A 21,023-nucleotide genomic window follows, 5' to 3' on the forward strand; every position below is an offset into this window, starting at 1 on the left:
TTTTCGATACTATATATTTTTCCAATCAATATTATTATGTATCCGTCATGATGCATATACACTTGTATAAGCGTTAAAATTATGTATCCCAATCTTCTCACATTTATAAATAAAATTATACAGAAGATAATTATCTAGAGATTATAATTATCTAATTAAAATTATCCAAAATTGTTTACAAAAAAAATCTGTATTAATCTACGTACCATTCCTGTACTTTTTTCGTCATCCTCTGGTGCCGCTTTGCTCGAACCAGGGATCGGCGATGTCACCGGTACAGATATTGGGATGCTAGGGATGCTATCCAGAAGCTTTATGTGGCTTCTGGGCTCGCCGAGTTTTACCAGATTCACGTTGCATTTTGGCATAGCCAGGACGGCCGAGGCCAACGGTGGAGGTGCACTATCGTCCAGCGATTCCGATGACCTTGATGGTGATTTTTGCAACGGGGAGTTCATAGAATCCAACGCAGGCGGCAGCGATAATATTCCATGCTCGGAACTGCAGAAATCGATCGATAATTGAATTAGTCACGTCCGGAATATCAAAATTATTACATCTAACTTGACAGTTTAATTAATCGGTTTTTGGAGTTGAAGAAGTTCATTGTCAGGTACGTCTAAAATTTTTATTAAATTTACTGCAAGCGATAATTGGTACTTCACAATTATCTCTTCTGTACAGGATGATGCAGATAAAGAATGCTGCTATATTAAAAGTAATTCGCACTCACCTGGTGGAAGAATGACTCTTCTTCCGCGGCCTGCTAAAGTTCTTCTTTTCGTCCTTCTTGGGGATCAGCTTGGAGAGCTCTTTCTGCTTTTCCCTGTACTGCCTTTGGATGTCGGCCATCCGGACTCTCATATCCAACTCGGTAGCATTCATGTTTGGCCAGTCATCATCATCATTTTCGCAACTTCCCTTTTTGGTAATGAACTTCTTCGTCTCTAATTTCATCCGTGCATTTTTGTAATCATGGCTGTCTCTCTCTTCGACGAATACCTTGCGATTTTCAATGTCGCAGCTCGCTGACTGATCAGGAAGAATCTTCGACTCGAATACTTCACCTTCTGAAAAATCATTTTCTTTGCCAATCTTATCATTATGGACACCATTATTTTGCGAATTGCCGAATGTTTCGTCTGAGGAAACTTGGAGATCTTTAATATGCTTTGTGCCACGTTGATTGGAGTAATAATCCCTATCGAGAGACTGATCTTCCAAATTACTGACTTTTTTATTCGCGCTATGAATTTCCTCTTCGGAAAAGTCAAGGGTGCGTTTAATGTCTCTTAATTTCAGAGGGATTCTTTCTTGCTGCTTTCCTGCAGCTTCCGTTATCTTGCCTTTCGCTAGGGAAGTATCACACTTGATGCTCCCCTTCGATTTTGGAAGTGCCTCTTCCTGCTGTTTCCTCATAATTTCCGTGGTCCTATCTTTGGCGACGTCTTTACTAACTTCTTTCGACCTCCTTCGAAGCGTGAGCTCCTCCTGCTGTTTTCCCGTCCTGTTCTCGATAATTTCGTCGTAATGATTCGGTGACGATGCATTCTTACTAGTCTGTTCTTCGTGATTATTGAGCTTGGATCGTTTGGAATGATGGGAATCGTCGCCTTCAGGATACTTTCTCTTGCTTCCATCTTGCTCGGGATAATCTGGACCTCTGCCCAGATTCAACAGTAACCTACCAGCCTGTGAGATCTCCTCCGAACTTTCCAGATTCAGCTTCCGGGGAGCTTTGTCGGCCACCTCCATAATCTGTTCGGCTAACGCACAGAGTAAACCAAGAGGACTGCCGACGTTATTATTATTATTCTCGCTCTGCTGACTCATCAGCTTGCCTCTAACAGATGACTTTTCGGCCGGTTCCGTATCCGGTTGCGGTTGTTCCGGTTGACCGACTCGTTCCAATTGGTCGATGCTGTTCGACAATAACTCGAGACCGCTTAGGTCAATGGGCGGCTTTTGCTGGCTTTCGATTCTGGATTTCGTCTCCGAGAACGCGTCCTCGAGCTTGCAAGCTGTCTGAGGCTTTTCGATTGGCTGCACCTCACAGCGCCAAACGGTCTTGGGTTTGACATAGGCGGTGACTTCGCAAATGTTCTTTTCGTTTTTAGCGAACAGTTTCTTGTCTTCGAGTGCCTTGATGTTGTTGTTGTTACTCCTACTGTCGTTGTTGTTGTCACCGAGCAGGCAAGTCTCGCCGGATATATTACACGATCTGCCGCCATCATCATTGTGCCTGTCATCCTTTATCGATGACGCATACTGTCCTGATTGGTCCTGAACGTGCCGCTCCGACGTCGTGGATTGCGAAGAGGAGGAGACCTCGACGCTACCCTCCAGGGAATTTTGGCACGATCTCAAGAAATGCAGCTTCTTCGGGATCGTCTCGGAATGTCTGCGCGATTTGACGCTTTCCGCGTTGGATCTCTCCGTGGACTCGTCGAACTTTTGCACGGCGGGTAGCGCCGCCGCCTCCTGCAGCGCCGCCGCGTTCTTCTTCAGCTTCTCCACCACGTTCTCGATACCTGGATGATGGGATTTCTCCAACGCGTGCTTCTTCGTCGCCTCCGGTGATAATTTCTCGCAGCTAGATAGCCTGGATCTCTCGCTGGTGGACGTCGGCTCGCATCGGGACGGCTCGTAGCACACCTCGTAGCAGCTCTCGTCGGCCTCCTGTTTGACGACCACCTGTGGCGCGATCTCCTGATCATCGCAATCGATATTGGGCATGTCGAAGGACTTTACAGTGATCTGAGGCCGTATTTCACCGTTCGAAGTGTCCTTTGTGACGTTTTTGTCGCTACTGTCGCAATTGATTCTCGACGATTCTGTGGAATCGACAGTGTTTAACTTGGATCCGTTGAAAATTGGCGGCTCCGATGTTTTGGTGCACATTTGACGGCGAATTTCGACATTTTCCGAAGTGTCGATAATCTTTGACTCGACCTGAAAGGTATGCAATAATTCTGAATAATATACTAAAAGATATCTTTAGATCTCTAGATAAATGTTAAAGATGTACTAAAGATATACTATAAAAAAAAAGATATACTAAAAATATACTATAAGATAAGATAAAAGCGATGAGATGCGTATCTGATTTTGATTCGAAACGTTAAATCATTATAAAATCGAAATATTTGAGGGTAAAATTAGTCGAGTAACAACTTTAGAAGAGAAACTTTGCTCTACTTTATATTAATTGAACAAAGAAAAACTCTAATAAATTCTTTTCAAGAGAAAGCCATTTATATTTGTTAAGATTAAGAAACTTTGGATAATGACCAAAGTTTTACCTCTATCTTTTCATGAACCTTGGACTCTTGCGCAACGTTCTCTTCATCATTGGGATAACTATCGTGACGTTCGCGTTGATCCACGCTGATGTCTCTCCTCCTCGCGAAGAACTCTAGATTCTCGTGGAAGCTGTCGCAGTTCTCTTCCGTGATCTCGATGATTCTAGCGCCGATCCTGCCGGCCCTGCTGTTACAGATGGATGTTTTGTCATCCCTGCAGATCTCCTCGTCAGTCCGAGCAGCGTCGGGCTCGATCGCCTTGACGATCGCTCTACCGTCCTTGGCCGAGTACTTGGCGCAATCGGCCATGTTGATGATCGTGTTTTCCGCTTTATCCACCTTGGCGACGATGCCGCAGACGGTCGGATTCATCGTAGTTGTGGTCGTCGTGATTCTGACGACGTTGCAGATTCTCTCCGTCGACGGAGGCGGTGCCGCGATCTCGAAATTTCCCAGATTCGACTGGGATGCGACCTGGCAGGGACTTGGATTCTGCTCCTGCTTAACGAGCGATTCCTGTTTCAGATCTTCGGCATCCTCGGGCGCATCCGTTTGATTCGAGGCGTCCTGGACACCGAACGACGGCGGCTCGATGGCGCGAATCGTCGCCGGCACTTCCGGGGGTGGCGTCAGATACGAAACCGGCGACGTGGCCTTCATAAAAAAGGTATTTTCTATTTGTTATACCAGATTTTGGAATAATTTTGGAAATTTTGAAGATCTCCACACACACATTTTTTTTTACGTCGCCCGAATCTCAAATTCTTTCGCGTATGAATTAATTATTATTTCATAAAAGCATCGAGAGTAATCTGTTGGATTTTTTCCTATAGGCGAAGTTAAAAAAGAGGAAGAGAGGAAAAGAGACATCTGAGGGATCGAAGGGAAGAGAGAAAGGAAAAATAGAGATAGATAGAGAGAAGGATGGATGGGGGTGTGCATCGGTGATTACGTCAAGCTTTGGGCGCGGTCCAGCCATTCGCATAATGTGGAAACGTTGCGGTACATTGTATTAATCATCGAGGATACGCGATTTGCATCGGGTATCTGCATAGATATTGCGCTGGCCGGCGTAATAATTCGCGCGCGCATATCCCGCTTCTAGATGATATTGCTAGATGTTTATAAATTTCTGGCGAAATGCGATCTCTACCTACCTGCGATCTGCAGTGCGTGGTAGGCTCGGCCTGGCTGATCTGCACCAACGCCGGCGCCGGTGGATAATAGTGCAACGTGGTGACCAGGGCGGCATCCGGTACCAAGGCGCCGGTCACAGAGGTCATAGTCTGCAGTGCCGTCTTGGACGACTCGGTGGACGACGCTGCGTATAAAATGCAATGTAATATCTTGAACGAATCAACTATCGCCATTTATCTTCTTCAGAAATTATTGAGTAAAATCAATTTTTTATTTGATATTTTTCCGCATTTTACATCATCAAGAATTCGTATAATTGTAATATGTTTATTATAATTAATTATAACTGTTAATCTATATAATTTGCATTCAACTTTGTAAGAAAAATGTTCATTATATCATCGCGAAAGATAAAAATTGATGAAATATTTCCTCTCTACAGTTTACATCCGCTAAAACGACATTTTGAAGATACATCTTTTCTTTCTCCCTAGGGAAAAAATACATAAAGTCCTGCTCACTGATTATGGTGGTGGGACTGTTGCTGCATTCCGCCTCGATCTTGACGATGGGAAGCGCGCTTTGCTGCTTCCTCTTGTTCTCGGTCAGCACCAGCCTCGCGCCGCCGATGTCGCTCAAAAGCTGTATCGAGGGAGGTGGAGGCGGCAGCAGAAGAGGCGGCGGCGCAACGTTACCGTTGTGATTGGGATAATTAGGCCACACCACGGCCTGCTGCATTTGTTCTATCGGAAGGAGAAATGCAAAATAGTTGAGTCTCACATCCTTTCCGTGATAAGGGAATCGACATTTTTGAGGAATGTTACGTTACCCGCGGCATGGATGAGGATCACGTGCCCGGACGGATCGCGGACCAGCTGCAAACCGCCCTGTAGCCCGGAGCCCATTTGCGGAAAGCCTACCGGCTCCGTTGGCATCGCTACAAAAGCCAAATTAATTCCTCACTCGCTGTATTAATTTCGATTGTCTCATTATATGTATGTGTGTGTGTGTGTGTGTGTGTGCGAGGGAGAAAAGGGTAGGAAGGCTCAATTACGCTTAATCCACATTTATAAATACATGCACTTTGAGCGCGCGAGAACTTGAACGATATTAAAAGACCCAAAGGATTAGATCGTATTGTCCGAATGATGGTTATAATTCTGAATATATATTTCTGTAGTCTACGAATATATGCGATCCGGTGGGATATAAAATAAGATTGCATATATAATATATGTGTTACTACTACGCTATCGTTATATTTAAATATCGCGTAAAATTAGGATTTGGTTCTTGTACATGTCTTGGCGCGCGCGCGCGCGCATTTTCGTCTCGATTCAAACGCTCGATCGAGAGCGACGTTAATTAAATTAAAAACGAATATGCACGTGAATGATTTACACGGCGCGAAAATATGCGCGCGCAAACGGCAGATCGGGCGGCGATGTAGTTCAGTTCGCGTTATTTAGGATAAATGTCACTCGGTCAGCGGGGCCGGGAAAAGGGGATGGTGGTGGTGGTGGGTCGGGGTGGCACAAGGGGTGGTGAATTCGATCCGAAATTGTATAGGGTCGCTCGTTAGTGGCCCGGTTAATCGCCCCGCGCTGACGGATGCGCGTAATACACGTCACGGGACGTTAATTAATTCGTACTTTCGTCCCCGTCCGACGACGTGGTCCGCTTACGTCGCCAAAAATTTTCGACGTTGTACGAATTATGCAGGAATTATGTATGCGATATACTCTTTGTGCGTATATACGATATACTTTGTCAGTCGCGCGAGTGCTTTTTATAAATTTAATTTCATTTATTTTTCAACTATTTTTATGATTTTTGTATATTTTTACTTTCTATTTTTTTTTCGTTTCATCCTTTGATTTATTTATAGGGTTTTTCTTCGTTATACCTTTGTTTTTAAATTTATTTATATTATGTATTTTTTATTTCATTATTTTTTAGTATTACATTTTATTGTATTTTCAATATTAATACTTGTATTTAGGCATACGTATTAAAACAAAACGTAAACTGTTATAATATTATTATTATTAATATCGAAATATTAGTGTAAGATAAGATTTAATGAACGTTGATAGAATTTTATGTATAAATATTCAAGTATGTAATATATTTTATTATATAGAGATATATTTTGTAAAGATACATAAATTTGAACAATATTTTGCGAAACTGATCGAAAAGTCAGATATTCTTTTCTCACTCATACATTATCTTTGAATGTTCACTTTGCGTATAAATCATCGCATAAATAATTTACCAAAGTTTCAAAATTAAAAAAATAGTCTGGTCATTATACGATGGTCGATACAACTTGGTATCACAATGACGTACAATAGATTCATCCCCTTTTCGTTTATCTAAATATATATCATCCATTTTAAAGAATCATTAATATACATATATTCGTATGTAGAAAAGAGGGGCAGTTGAATGCTTCCGCGTGTCGCTCATTATTAAAGGATCGTATGTTTGTAGGTTGAATGCTTCCGTGCGTCGCTCATTATTCTTGATAATGATATTCGAACTACTCACCTGCGGCCGCTGCAGCCGGATACTGCCACAGCGTGGGCGGCCACGCGGTGGCGGCCGTGTCGGCCGCCGGTGCGCCGCCGATGCTGCCCAGGGTGGAATTCAGGCTGGAATTCAGACTGGAATTCAGGCTCAGCGAGGGCGCGAGCGCCCCGGAGGGAATGGCAGCGAGGTGGGCCGCACGATCCTCCCCTCCAGGCCCTCCGCAGTGCACCAGGGTGGTGCCGCCTACCGCCATGGCCGTGCTGGAGCCTGCAACGGGGACTCATTCAGCCTGGGGTTCATCCGCGTCCACCGCGAGCACCAGGGATTCATCGAGAAGGGAGAGTTTTAGCGCGAGACTCCGGAGTCTCAGCTTCAACCCCAGCTCTTCGTCGAGGGATGTAAAGGTGAGCGATTGTATATTTGAGGAGATTTATTTGTGCCTCATAAAACAACCCTTAGAATTCTTAATTATGAACTATTCTAGAAGTCTATTTAAAAAAATAACGTTAATGAAAAAGGAAAAATTAATTTCCAATTGAAAAGATACATTTTTTTAATAAATTTTATTTTCTTTATGTATTTATATATATATTTTTTTCACAGAAAATGAAGATACTCGAAGTAGACCCAGGCTATCGAAACCTATTAAACCTATTAAGAATTCTAATGGTCCAGGTCGTTGCCGAGATCGGCTTATCTAAAGTACCTTCAACTGGATGGACTTGCGTATAGATATACGCAGTTGCTGCACGTGACTTGGCATGAGACACTAACGTGTCTCTCGATAGAGCCCTAGGCACCGATAATGGTGGCACGATATCCTTTCGCAATAAATTACGCTCAAAATAATGCGATGGACGAAATTACTCCTTCGTTCACGTCGATATCCAAGACGTTAAGCGCGAAAAAGCTCGACAAGGATCATGCGATCGATTTTAAAACCCGTTCACATGCACGACAAATGATATTTTGCACGCCAGCAAACCCAAGCGAGCCCTCTTTTAATTTTCGCTTCAGGATTACAGCTTGCGTGTAATCGCAATTACGAGAGCACTATATGTATACATTTGCATGCTAATATTCAAAAGGGATATACATATGTCTCTGGAAAAACTTGTTGTCAAGGTATTTTTTTTTTTTTTTTTTTCGTGCGCAATTGTTATCCGAAGAATCATGTCGCGTTTCTCAAATTTGTGCATTTAATTATTATTTAGGTTTTTAAAATTGCATCGTGAGATATCGAAGATGCGAAAGATGTTATTAACGTGATAGCGAACTTGTCGAACACTACGCGATTAGCAAGAATAAACGGAACAAGAGAGAGAGAAAGTGACAAAAACGTCTTGTATAATTCGATACCAATATTTAATCACACGATAAATCTTTAAATACACGATCCACTTTTCACAAAGCATGACGATCGCGGTTATTGAAATATAGATATTACATATCTCACAAATAAGTTCATAGATGTGACATGTGACATGCTTTCATAATGAATACGGAATTCATATTTCCGCAAAGATATCATCCACTTTTTGTGAAAGAAAAGTAGAATTCTCATAAACGCTGCATCGTTATATTCATACAAATTGCTTCGTCGAATGTTTGTTTTCGTCGTTACGATAATATACCGGAAGGAGTTTGAATGTAAATCGTTCACGTTTTCAGGAGCACCCGAGAGTTTCGTAATCCCAGAGGAGAGGAAGACAGAAAGTTTGAGACGGAGACACACTTACCCAGACTGTCCGGCTGGAAATGATGGTAGCTCGTCGCGTGATGCGACGTGTGATGACTTAGGGACACGTTGCGCATAGACGTCGAAGTCTCCTGGTGTTGCAACCGCTGTCTCGCCACAGCGATGCCGACCGGTATGCCACCGGCAGCCGCATTCGAGACCGCTATCCCTGAAACGATTAAGGAAATCGTCCCTGAATACGCTATATAGGAGAAGACGTCAGAGATCGCCCGCAAACTGTTCGGAGACTCGTCTTATTATTTCACGCGTCGCTCTCGTTTCGTTCACTCAAGTTTATTTATCAGCGAAAGGAGGATTCTGAACAGCTTCTGGAAAGAATCCTCCCCTTTTAGATTATATAGGGTGAATGAGATGAAGTTTTATTGTGAATTATGCGCAACATCATTTTTTTATTCGACGTTTTTATATAGCATTGCGAAGGTTGCGGTCGCGTTTTTTCCCCGAGTTTTTATACTTCGAAGAATTTAAGGAATCTAAGGAATTGTACTGCTGCTGAAGAAAAAAGCATCGACGTTGCGAATAACTATATATATATATATAGATTATTGGAAAAGAGAGGATTGTCGCGATTTCGATCTATAAGTTTGTGATTAAGAAAAAAAGAATATTTCCAATCAAACTTGATTCACGGATGTATATTTTATACATCCAATACGCATTCGTTTAAATATCCCTCTTCTTGCATCGGTTGATTGGGCTTTTCACGAAAGTCTCGCCAAACACTTCTTCGCGCGTTTTACCGAAAAAAGGGCAATTTATACTTCGAAACACATTCATTTCACAGAATCGCCGTCTCGATTCGTTCCCCTTCGTCGATGAGCCTCGACATTTTTACTTCGGAGAAAGGATTTACGCGTCGCGTTTCATCGATGCACTCGGAAGTGCATTCATTTAAATCACCGTCTCGGATCTCTCTCGACCCTTCCTTCACCTCGTCTCACCTTCCTCCTTTTCTTTCTGCCACCGTGCGTCGTCCTCCCCGACACCTCTCCCTCTGGCGGCCTTCGACGAGACGCGCGTTACGCTCGCATGACGTAACACGTGTGGGCATCACGCACACGCGAAAGAGAGAGAAACCGATGCGAGATGTGTCGGGACCGGCCAGGAGAAGAGAAGAGGGTCGAGACTCTTTCGAACCACGCCTTGTGTTTGCGTCGCCATGCGTGCCACGCACCTCCTACTTTAACGAGACTGTCTGCCTTTGCTCACTCACTCTCTCTCTCTCTTTCTTTTCTGTTTCTCTCGCCCTCTTCTCGCCCTCTCGTTCTTTTCCTCTCATCGTCTCGCTCGCGAACCAACCGGTCCTCTTGCGCGATCTCGTCTCGCGCCGTCTCTCTCTTTCCTTCTTCCTTTTTTTCCCTCATCATCTCGCTCTCGTGCTCTCATGCCATATCGCGCATTTCTTCCCTCGCCCTCGACGCGTTGTGCGCCTATCGAAAAAAGCGTCGCGCCACCTTCGCGAATCGGACGAGCGAGCGATTTTCCGCGTGGCCGATGAAAAATGTGATTATGTCGATTCGAATGGTATTTTCGTACAGATAAGAGCTTGCGCGTCACGAGTTTCGTTGCAAATTAACGAGTTCTCTCGCGCGCTCGTTGGAAAACATAATTATTATCTTCATTCTTTGTAATCGTATCTTATTTTTATATTGGATATATCTTAGGCAAGATATTTTTTTCAAATATTTCCCAGTCGTGCGATTATATCGATTCGGATTAGTCGTTTCGATCTCGAACAAGATGTTCGAAGTAAATTGACGACAACGTAATTATATCTCTCGTGATTTGAAAAATATCTTATATCATGTATTAAACACACATATGTATGTGAAAGGTTGTTCTACTACGTTAGCATTGAATGACCGACGATTATCTGTATGATTGTCGAGAGAGAAACGCGATTATATCTTCGATATACCGAAGATATTTTTACCTCTCACACACAATCTTATATCGCGCGATTATTACTTCGATTCGAGATTGCGTCTCATCTTCTCCAAGATTCCGCGATTCGTTCTCGTGATATATTGTCGCGCAATAATACGTGGATACGCGGATAATTTTCATCTGACATCTGTCGTTGATGATATATCATCTTATGATGATCTTGTTGGATACATCAAGAAGCAAAGATAAATTCGATTATCTCTATGATAATTAACTCTGACCACCCTGCTGATTCCAAAACCATCGCTCTGAATAGGAATAATCGGCTCTTCTCTAATGTTCTAGGACACTTACCGTTCTCGGACTTGGGTGGAACGGGCTCGATCTTGACGGAGGTGGTGGTGGCGTGTAGAGACGTGGAAACCTCGGCGACTTGGCAGGGCACCGAGGCCAAGGGTTCCCTCTTCACCGTCAGATTGGCACCGCTATTGTTGGCACCCGCATTGCTGTCCTGTCCGTTCCAAGATGAAGCGACAGGTAAGGTCCTGCTACAACCCACCTCCGAATGCACCACCTTCGTCTTTCCTGGAATCGATCGTTTCCGCGATCGTTAATCGCGAATTCATAATCCAGAGTCTTTTCTAATTCCATCTAATTCAAGAGCGACGCGCGATAATGATCTCGAAAATTTAAACTCTAGGTTTCCTCTTCCAGATTGGAGTTTTTTTTTAGAATTTCAAGAACTGTTCAGGATTGGAAGCTCGAAAAATATAGCTTCAGAAAGATCGAAATCTGACGTCTGGGAAATGTGAATAAAAAATGAGGAGATTAGAGAGGTCCAAAAAGAAGCTTCCGATTATCAAGGGTACCACACGGACTCGTACCATTGCTATTCCTGCAGAGGCACGACGTCCTGGTCGATTTGTTCTCCAGCTTCACCGGTTGGCCTTGACTGGGCAGAAAGGCCTCCCGCTTCTTCGTGGCCGTGGTGGCGGCGGTGGTGGTTTGAACGGCGGCGGCTTGGACGGCACCACCGCCGTGCACCAGCATGCCACTGGTCGTGCTGCTGGTGTTGGTCAGGCAGGACGAGCCCGAGTTGACGGTGACGTTGCATCCTGTCGTCGCCGTCGCGCCTATCGGCGGTTGGTACTCCTGCAGAAGGACACCCGTCGTCGGCGCGATCCCGCTCGCCGAGTTGGGTGACGAGAAGCTGTTGATGGTCAACGTCGGCGCGCCGCCGGTCACCAGGGACAGCTGGGGCGAGAACGCGTTCTGGTGGAGGCCGCCTTTTGCCAAATACAAGTAAATTATCGTTAACGTTATTCTCTGAGATGTCAATTATCATGAGAGAAGTAACAGATTACGTGCTATTTCCGCAGGACTTGATATTACGCTGATAAGATAATTCTCGGGATGGCAAGGGGAGAGAGGAAGATCCGATTCAGCAAACTCATTAGAAAAATTTGCTTCAATATTTTTTCGAAAACTCTCAGAGATGCTTTTTCCGGAAAGTGCTACAAGTTGTCGATTCGTTGTAAGTACGAACTACTATCCGCATATATAACAAGCGAAAAAAAATAAAAGATGAATTTGTTATAAGTATGTGTGAGAGAGAGAGAGAAAGAGAGATTCTAATTTATCCTACTTATGTCAGTTACATTTTCTTCGCTTCGCTTATCAGATTCCGTTGATTAGATTCGTTAAGTTCCGACTAATATAAGATGAGGAAATTTAATGAATGCAACGCGATTTGTAACGGCAGGCAGTCATTCCGTTCTTGATAACACTGTCGAGAAATCAGAGCTACATACATTCCGTTATATTTAATTCCTCGCGAAATAGCTTCATCTTCTTCCGCGTTAATTGCACAATAACATTATAGATAATGTAGGAATAAGAGGAAAATAACATATATTCTTCACCATTGTGTCATCAAAAGTACACTAGCCTATTTCCCTCTCTCGTATAAAAATAAAAAAAAATTCACTTTGCTCGTTTTCAGGAAGGAATTATCAAATTTTAGCGCACGTGCAGCGGTTCCCCGATACTTGGAAATTTCCCGAGTGCGACAAACACGTCCGGGGATTCAATAGGTTCCCTTACCGTGATGCAGATGGTGGAGCCCGGTGAGGTTGAGGGTATGCTGAGTGTGCTGGGTATGCTGGGCGTGATGCAGGCTACCGGCAACGTTAACCCCGACACCCTGCAGACTCAGGGCCTGCTGGCCCGCCGCCGCGGGCGCCAGGTTCGCCAAGTTTTTCGCCAGCAGCTCCAGCTGCGTCACGGGCACGGGGCTGTAGGGCGATCCCGGCGGGGGCGTGGGAGCGCCCCAGGTGTAGCCGCCCATCCCGACCCCAACCGCCGCGGAAAACACGCTCTCTGAAACTGGAGAATCCGCCGATTAATCGACCCGGCTCACCGCGAACGGGCGATAAGTGTACGGTATTCGTGCGCTCTCTCTCTCTCTCTCTCTCTTGCTCCTGTCCGTGAATAGAAAAGTTATGTTATTCCGCGATCGCGATTCTAGATCGAGTCCATTTGACGATCGAAATAGCGGGGTATTTTATCTTGTGTAGAATTGTCTCTATTTGTATAATCAAAAGCATGTAATCTCTGGATCATTTAGCTTCTCGAGGAAGAATAAAATGAGAGCTCCATTTTTTATCAATTATTGATAAAATACGGAGAGGGTAGCTCTCGAGATGGGGGTACTTTGGTTCTATATTTCGCCAATAATTAGGATTCCATATTTTATCGATAATTACCTAACCGGATATTTTATCGATAATTAGGTAACTGCAGTTTGCAAGGGGAGGAGAATACGGTGGTAGAAATGGGGCGGATATTACAATTTTCAAAATCCGCGTTTTGCGAGGGAAAAGTCTCGCGTTATTCTCGCGAGAGGGAGAGAGAGAGAGAGAGAGAACACGCGACGTTCTATCGGAGCGCGCGGTAGCGCGATATATCTTCGGCAGCGCGCTGCGCCATCGCTAGGACTATTGATTTTATCTAAATGCGGATACGTATCTGCCTATGCAAATTAACGCGTGTGTGAAAAATATCTACGTCGATGTCTACAACGATTGCGTATACAGACTTGACTGTCGTTAGCAGAATGACACGACGTCGGAAAGTGTCATTCATCCCAAGATTATGCATTATGTCAAAATTTCGAATCTACATCTATGTACGTCCTTCGCTTCGCGACTTTATACATATACTTACTTGTTCGTTCTGCAATACAGCCCAACGAAGCATGAAAGATAAGGTTGAATTGATTAGAAACCGCGAAATCGAATCTTTACTATACGGGAAAAAATCATCTCGACATTCATCAGAGTCCACGCATTTCGCCAACTTGTTGATTAATAATATAAGTTATATATTGTTAATTTCAGTTATATTGTTATAATTATTGCTTCATTTATAATAATTTATATTATTCCATATTATTAATGATATATATGCATATGGTATATAATTTTCAACTGGTTCATATCTTCAGCTTACTGTCTATTAGCAATATAAGTTCTGTATACATGGCGCTTTTTTGTGACGCGACGCGAAAAAGTCTTTCACGCGGAGCCCCTCCCAACTCACAATAGAGCAATTACGCAATTAAAGCTCGAAGGAGGATTCGGAGAGAGGAATTGAAGAATTCTCGCGCGCGACCGAGTGTCCAGTTTGTAGACTGTAGACCGTCTCGGCATCTCCTCACAGTTCCTAACAACCTCATTGTCCGAGGTGTAACCCAAAACGCGGCTCCGTAAAACGACGACGGCGGTGGTGGTGGAAAGACCCGGCAGCAGATTCGGAAGAAAAAGAAAACGAGACGACACGCGAGGGACACTTCGAAGGGTCGAGTCCCCACCTTCCTCTCGAAGTCCTGTCGAAAATAAAATCTCCGGCGAGATTTCAATTATCCGAGGGAGGCTCGAGCCAAAAGTCTCGTCACCGAGACACGGTTGGAAAAATCGCGCCAAGTTCGATCTAAAAGTGATTCCTAATCCTCCTTCGAGCGTCAAACGTTCTTCGATCCTTTATCGAGGTCTACTTTGCAGATATTGACGATGTTTTTAACGATCTTATATACAGATAACACATTATAATCAAGAAAAGACATATTATATATCTTCTCGATTATAGCTTCATGCGTTATCTTCTTCTTGTGTTATCTTCTCTGTATATAAGATGAATGATAAAAATATCGTCAATATCTGAATACATGTCTGAAAATTGACAGAGGTCAACGTCTAAGATTCTCAATTAAATTGTAATTTGCGAGATGTAATTCTTAACGTCATCCCCAAACGCACGATCGGATCGGAAAGATTCTTGCGTTTGCGCGGCGAGAACTATTGCTGTTTAAATGATTACTTGGCCTTGAAAGAAAAGGAATCGGCGAGAGGAAGTCGTTGTAAACTTACCCTTGTGCGTCGTCGCGTGATAAGCTCGTGCTGGCGTCGGTTGCCCGGGGGTGGCAGGAGTGGCGGCGACGTAACTGCCCCCGCCACCCCCTGGGAATAACGAGTACAGTCCGTAGCGGTTCGCACCTGTAACATCGTTAAGATGTCGGGGAGTTTATAATTAATCCAGGTCAAATAAGTCAACGACACGCGATCGAGGAAACGCTTAGCTCAACTTAACGATCGAGCGAGGCTCGCGAACGCTGTATTTTCGAGATACGCATTCAAATCGTGTACATATATGAATATAGATCCGGCATTAACAATGACATTTGTCTGAAATATATCGTGAAAAAAAGTGGATCGTTCTTGCGGATGCGTAACTGATTATTATAGAATAAAGATTTGATATTTCACTTTTCTTTCCGTAATATGTGTATTTCTGACTCAACACGTGCCAGACAAAAGTATGACATGCCGGCCTAGCTTTTTATATCTATTTTTAACGCTTTGTTTTACATCGATTCAAACCGCAAGTCTTACGTATCGATCAATCATACTGGGGTATGTGTAATCTTTATATCGGATGTAACACACTATTTCTTCGGCGTATCTTCTTATCGTCGAGTGCAAATGTGTAATCAGAATTTCATCTTTATATATGTCTTCGAACAAATCACTACGATGATTTCAAAATACTTGCCAATGGTAATATATATATAATATATGTACAAGAATTATCATAACATTATTAAAAGCGATACTTATTAGCATAAAATTCGTACCTCATCAAATTTCATAATGTTTCGAAGATAGACTTATTTGGGAAAAATAAGCAACTCATTATTTACACAATTGCATAAAAACGTTAATAATAATGAGGCATGTTTTGTTCAGTTTTTCAATGGATAGTAATCAATCATCTGGGCATGTGTAAAATATTGACTTAGGTCAGGTATAATATATGTATAATGTTAGATGTTACGGAACACAGCTAATGGTTGCACTAAATGTAAACGTTAATTTAATGAGGCAAAGAGAATAAATATTTGTTCCATTTCGAAACTCGATAAATAAAAGAAGATCATATCGTATTCCAATCTCTCTGACGTTCTTCTGAATGAAAACAAAGAATATTACATCGAAGATGAAAAAAAAGTTTTGCCGAAACCCGGGATTGAACCGGGGACATTTAGATCTTCAGTCTAACGCTCTCCCAACTGAGCTATTTCGGCGTATAGACATTCTAACGTATAACTCAAATTCGAGTTATCCAGTTGATAATGCGCGATAAGCGTATTACATGTCAAGCGTGAACGACCTCCGATCAATAGTAGAATATTACATAACAGATGTACCGGATATGCCGTAAAAAATCTGACAAGTACAGTTCTTCATCAAGATTAAATTAGGTTTTAAGTTTTCTTTGCTTTTTCATGAATGTTTCAAGGTTCTCGCACAATGCCAGGCAACATGGAATAGAAAATACCCATCAAGGGAGCAGGGAATGACATCTAATCCCTTTTCCGATTGCGTGATTGATATTTTCTACTTCCTATTCCTATTGTCTGTTGCCTGGCATTGCAAGGACCTTAACACAAAATATCGAGGAAAGAATTAATATGAAAACTAAGGATACATCTTACATAAGCGAGAAACGCACAGGCTTGACTTTCCACAATTTTCGAGAGATGAATATATTCAAGATCGGAGTTCATATATGTATATAATCTGGAAGAGTTAGGCCGGCGTGAGATAATAATAATGAATCGATACACACTTCCACACGTACAAATAACGTAATGCTCACCTTGATTGTGAGCGGGCGCAGGCGTGGCGGCCAGGGATGGTATGCCCTGGGCCTGTTGATTGGGAACCTGATTGGGCTGCGCAGGTGCTAAAGGCCATAGGGTCGTCGTTGCGGCGGCGGTGCCGGTCGTCTGCTGCGCCCGTGCCACCGGGTCCCCCACGGGACGATCGCCGGTCCCACCTTGGGCCACGGGAGGGACCAACATCGAACCACCCCCTCCCGAGGCTGCAATCGGAGAATCGAGAAAAAAATGCACGGCATTAATCTCAATTTCGGGCGAGAGCGAGCGACGAGTAAGAGCGATCTTAATTTCAATCGGGTTCACTCTCGTCGACTGGAAGAGAGACGTCTGTGAAGTCGGCACCCCGAAATGCGAATTTTTACACAATTGATGCACCCCCATTTATCATTTTTAAATAATCGCGCTTACACTTAGGAATGCTTATAATGAAATTGATCGTTGACTTTTTTGTTTGTTTTTTAATTTTTATTTGCATTCAAGTGGACAAGAGACAATTATTTATGGTCAAATGTGGACAATCGAAATACATATATAGTTTTTTTTAAAAACGCATCTAGGGGTGGTCATGATAAAATGTATTCCTTGTTTATTTCTAATTTTTTTGTTGTCTGGTGAACAAAAAACGGCAATGTATGTGGACAAATTGTAGACAATCGAATATATCACATCAATTTTATAAAAATTCGCATTTTGGGGTGTCAACTTCACAGATCTTCGTGAGAGGGAGATTTTCGCATTGTTATTCGAGTATATTTTCATGCTATCGACATTTAAATATTCTATGACAGTTGGACAATATTCTGGATCTTCGAAAAGGAAAATCCTATATGAATCTTAATCGAAAAACATAAGATCGGTTTGTTGAAAGAACTTTCGGAGAAAGGATCATTCTTGTTTTGACGTTTGACGATTGAAGAAGGAAAAAGATAATACATCGGCTACAAGTCGGCTACAAAGAGTCCGTCATTAGTGCTATGATTAGTCGTTCTCGGACACCCCGTAGATACTCGCGTAGCAGACGTTCGTGCCTATAAATCCTCGTTAAGGTCTGCGGTAGAAAATAACATATCGGCCGCACAATACAAGGCGAGAAGTTACTCGTACTTTTTAACTATCGAGTTAAAAATATCGATGCCATCTCGTCAAGGTATATCGATATCGTAGTGTTTCGAAAGAATCTCTTTCGCGTAAAGAAAAAATCGAAGAGCTTGAAAAAGGGATCGAGAAAGGATGAGAAGAGGCAGTGGATGAAGATCGAGATTGAAATAGAAGAAACGGAGAAAGAGAAGAGGTATGTAGGAAAAAAACGAAGAATCCAAAATGAAGGATATAGAGTGGTTTCAATGAGCCGAACTAACATGAGAAAGCGCACATGAGGTGGAAGACGGAGGAAAGAAGAGAAGAGAAGAGAAGAGAAGAGAAGGGATTCCGTTTCGTAGCGGCGGGTGGATTAGGTCGGAAGGAACAGTAGAAGGGTGCGAGGTAGGAAAGGGTAGCAACAGGTCGGCAAGCATAATGTAGTCTCTTAGAGATATACAGGGTGCGACGCGCCTAAGGGTGTATTGCGCGGCAATCATCCTAGATCGATACATCCGGGCTTGAAATCGCCAGTTTCATATTCTCCGCGCAAGTCTTTTGGTTTTGCGGTTATTATAGTAAACGAGCGTTTTTATGTTCGCGGAGTATCTCGAAAGTGGAAACTGCTCGGATCGGTCTATGAAAAAGGGATCAATCTTTAAAAAATTCTTCGTCAGTTTCAACGCTACATGAATTTTTAATAAAAAGGAGAGACTGACATACATATAAACGCAGCAGACGAGCGTTTTTAAATTCTTTATGTAACTTGTTAAATAAACGAATTATACATATAGAGAAGAATTTTAAAATAAATCTATTGCGTTTCTACGCTTGGCTCTTTTAGCTTGTTTCCTACCTGGATTTGTGTATAAATTTTTAATATTTCTACTTTTACATTTAATTTGATCCTCTTAATGCTAGATTAATTGTAAATGTTAAGAAAATCAAATTATACAATATAAACACAAATATAAAAAAAGGCGTACATTTTATTTAATTTAATGTAAACGGTTGATTAAAATCAATCTTTAAAGAAGAAAGATCTCCATAAATCTATAATTGTATAGAATTTACATTAACCTACAAAACATGATTGGATCGCATCGTTTGCACAACATCTCTCATCAACGTATATCGATTCCAATTAATAAACTTCTACCTACATAGGAATAGTTTATTAGACAAGAGTGCGCTGATACACCAACGCGAGATGTAATATAGACAATTGTATTTATTATCACATCGCAAAGTTTGGCGTCGCCAAAGATTAATTTCCGGCAACGCCTCGTGTTACATCGCGCAACGTAACCGACATAACCGGCCGCATTAGCGGGAACGTAATGAATATAACGCGCGGAGCCATTTTCATAAGAAAAATAGCTCTAGCGGCGCGGCGAGAGAATTATACAGTCACAAGTTACAAGTACGGAGTTAATCGCGATCCTTGACGCGCCCTCGCGTGCGCTCGGTCATGCGTGCACGCACGCGCTTACGCATAAACGGCTTACGCGGAGAATCGCATACACACTCGCCCTCGATCGCCTGCTTCGCTGCAGAGACTAACGACTAACCGCCAATAACCTGTCAATCCGCAGGCATACATTCACGGAGAAATACACGTGGCGTGGCACTCGCCGATAGTGCGAATCATTAAGCTATGTCCTCACTGGAGCAGCAGTGATCAACTTTTTGTTCATGTTTCTTCAAAAAGTTGCTGAAAGTTTCAAGCTGCGTCTTTACTGGAGCAACAACGAGCAACTTTTTGTTGATGTTCCATGTTTCTTCAAAAAGTTGTTCATTACTCCAATGAAGAACTCGCAGCTTATAAAAGTTTCAGCAACAACTAGCAACTTTTCGTTGATATTCCATGTTTCTTAAAAAAGTTGCTCGTTGTTGCTCCAGTGAGAGTTGCGTCTTCACTCGAGCATCAACGAGCACCCTTTTGAAAAAAGTTGTTGCCGAAAGTTTCATAAGCTGCGTCCTCACTAGAGCAACAATGAGCAACTTTTTATTGATGTTCCATGTTGTTTCTTAAAAAAATTGGTCATTGTTGCTCCAGTGAAGAACATAGTTTTATATGATCGACCGTCTCGTTCTTTTCATGTCGTCCTACTCTCTTTCTACATGTACATCGCTAGATAAATAGAATATCCGTAAATTAGAAGTAAAGATTCCGACTCGGTCTCTTTTAAACTTCATGATGTACAAGATGCACGTTCAAGCTGCGGATGATTCAGAATTATCGATGTTCTTTCTAGGTGCGGGTATGAATAGATCATTAGTATGAAAATGCGCATCGATGGGATAAGATGATGTTCCTTATTCTTCGGGCTTGTGGAGAGAAAAGATTCTTCTTCGAAATGCAAATCATCCTTTTTACGTGCGAATCTCGGAGCTGGGGATCTTCGACATCAGTTTGAAGTCGATTTTTCCTGAATGGAAAAGGATTTTCAAAAATTGATAAGCGATTGAAAACAAAGCTACTCGTAACCCATCTCGATAAGACGTGCACCATCTGACGTAAGCTCGTAGGAACTTATCTCGCGACTACTATACCGCTGGATCGCGCGCCGTCAGAAATCTGGTCCGCGTGTTTTACAAACACCCCGTACGTACGTGTCGGCGTGCGATAAATAAATGGTGATGACGAAAAAGTCGACGGAGGAGAGGAGACGCGTTCCGAAGGAGGCGAGGTCCCGACAACGGCCTAATTTTTCATTTCCATCGCTCCCGCCGCCAGCAGCAGAGTGAAGAGCAGGGTGAACAGCGGGGCGAATGAGGAGGAAGGGGGTTGGAAGAGAGAAGGAAGAACAGGTTTCCAGGTCGATAGGGTACCTATAACACGGGGCCCTACGAGCCCTGCGTGTCTACCTGACACGATGCGGGGCCCAGTCTTTCTCTCTCTCTCTCTCTTTCTTTTTACAAGGAGGGAAAATGGTGAACAGGTGCTCGTAAAAATTTGACACCTCCGACTTTTCTTGTTCGCCTTCTGCCCTCTTCCCTCCCTCGTTGGCGGGGCGAATTACCGGGGTCGGGATTATCGCGAGACTCCTCTTTCCCTGAGTCGACTCTGATTACGCCGCGATCA

General features: G+C 43.0%; 1 protein-coding gene and 1 non-coding gene across 2 annotated transcripts in view; both read right to left on the reverse strand.

Annotated features, from left to right (window-relative positions):
* wge (BAH domain and coiled-coil containing protein winged eye) overlaps positions 1-21,023 on the reverse strand; it is a 62,382-nt gene that overhangs the window by 15,051 nt on the left and 26,308 nt on the right. The window contains exons 2-14 of the mRNA XM_029315520.2: positions 16,837-17,061; positions 15,048-15,173; positions 12,724-13,005; positions 11,505-11,906; positions 10,975-11,205; positions 8,714-8,881; positions 6,993-7,241; positions 5,269-5,376; positions 4,961-5,182; positions 4,460-4,623; positions 3,303-3,956; positions 734-2,952; positions 207-501 (exon numbers count right to left, since the gene is read on the reverse strand). Coding sequence (XP_029171353.2) covers positions 207-501; positions 734-2,952; positions 3,303-3,956; positions 4,460-4,623; positions 4,961-5,182; positions 5,269-5,376; positions 6,993-7,241; positions 8,714-8,881; positions 10,975-11,205; positions 11,505-11,906; positions 12,724-13,005; positions 15,048-15,173; positions 16,837-17,061 — 5,345 coding nt within the window. The remainder of the gene's footprint in view (positions 1-206; positions 502-733; positions 2,953-3,302; positions 3,957-4,459; positions 4,624-4,960; positions 5,183-5,268; positions 5,377-6,992; positions 7,242-8,713; positions 8,882-10,974; positions 11,206-11,504; positions 11,907-12,723; positions 13,006-15,047; positions 15,174-16,836; positions 17,062-21,023) is intronic.
* TRNAF-GAA (transfer RNA phenylalanine (anticodon GAA)) lies at positions 16,189-16,261 on the reverse strand. The gene has a single exon. It is a non-coding gene; the product is annotated as a tRNA-Phe (tRNA).

The sequence above is a fragment of the Nylanderia fulva genome, unplaced genomic scaffold (assembly GCF_048542155.1).
Source record: "Nylanderia fulva isolate GAGA-0341 unplaced genomic scaffold, ASM4854215v1 Scaffold6, whole genome shotgun sequence".
NCBI classification, from domain to species: domain Eukaryota; kingdom Metazoa; phylum Arthropoda; class Insecta; order Hymenoptera; family Formicidae; genus Nylanderia; species Nylanderia fulva.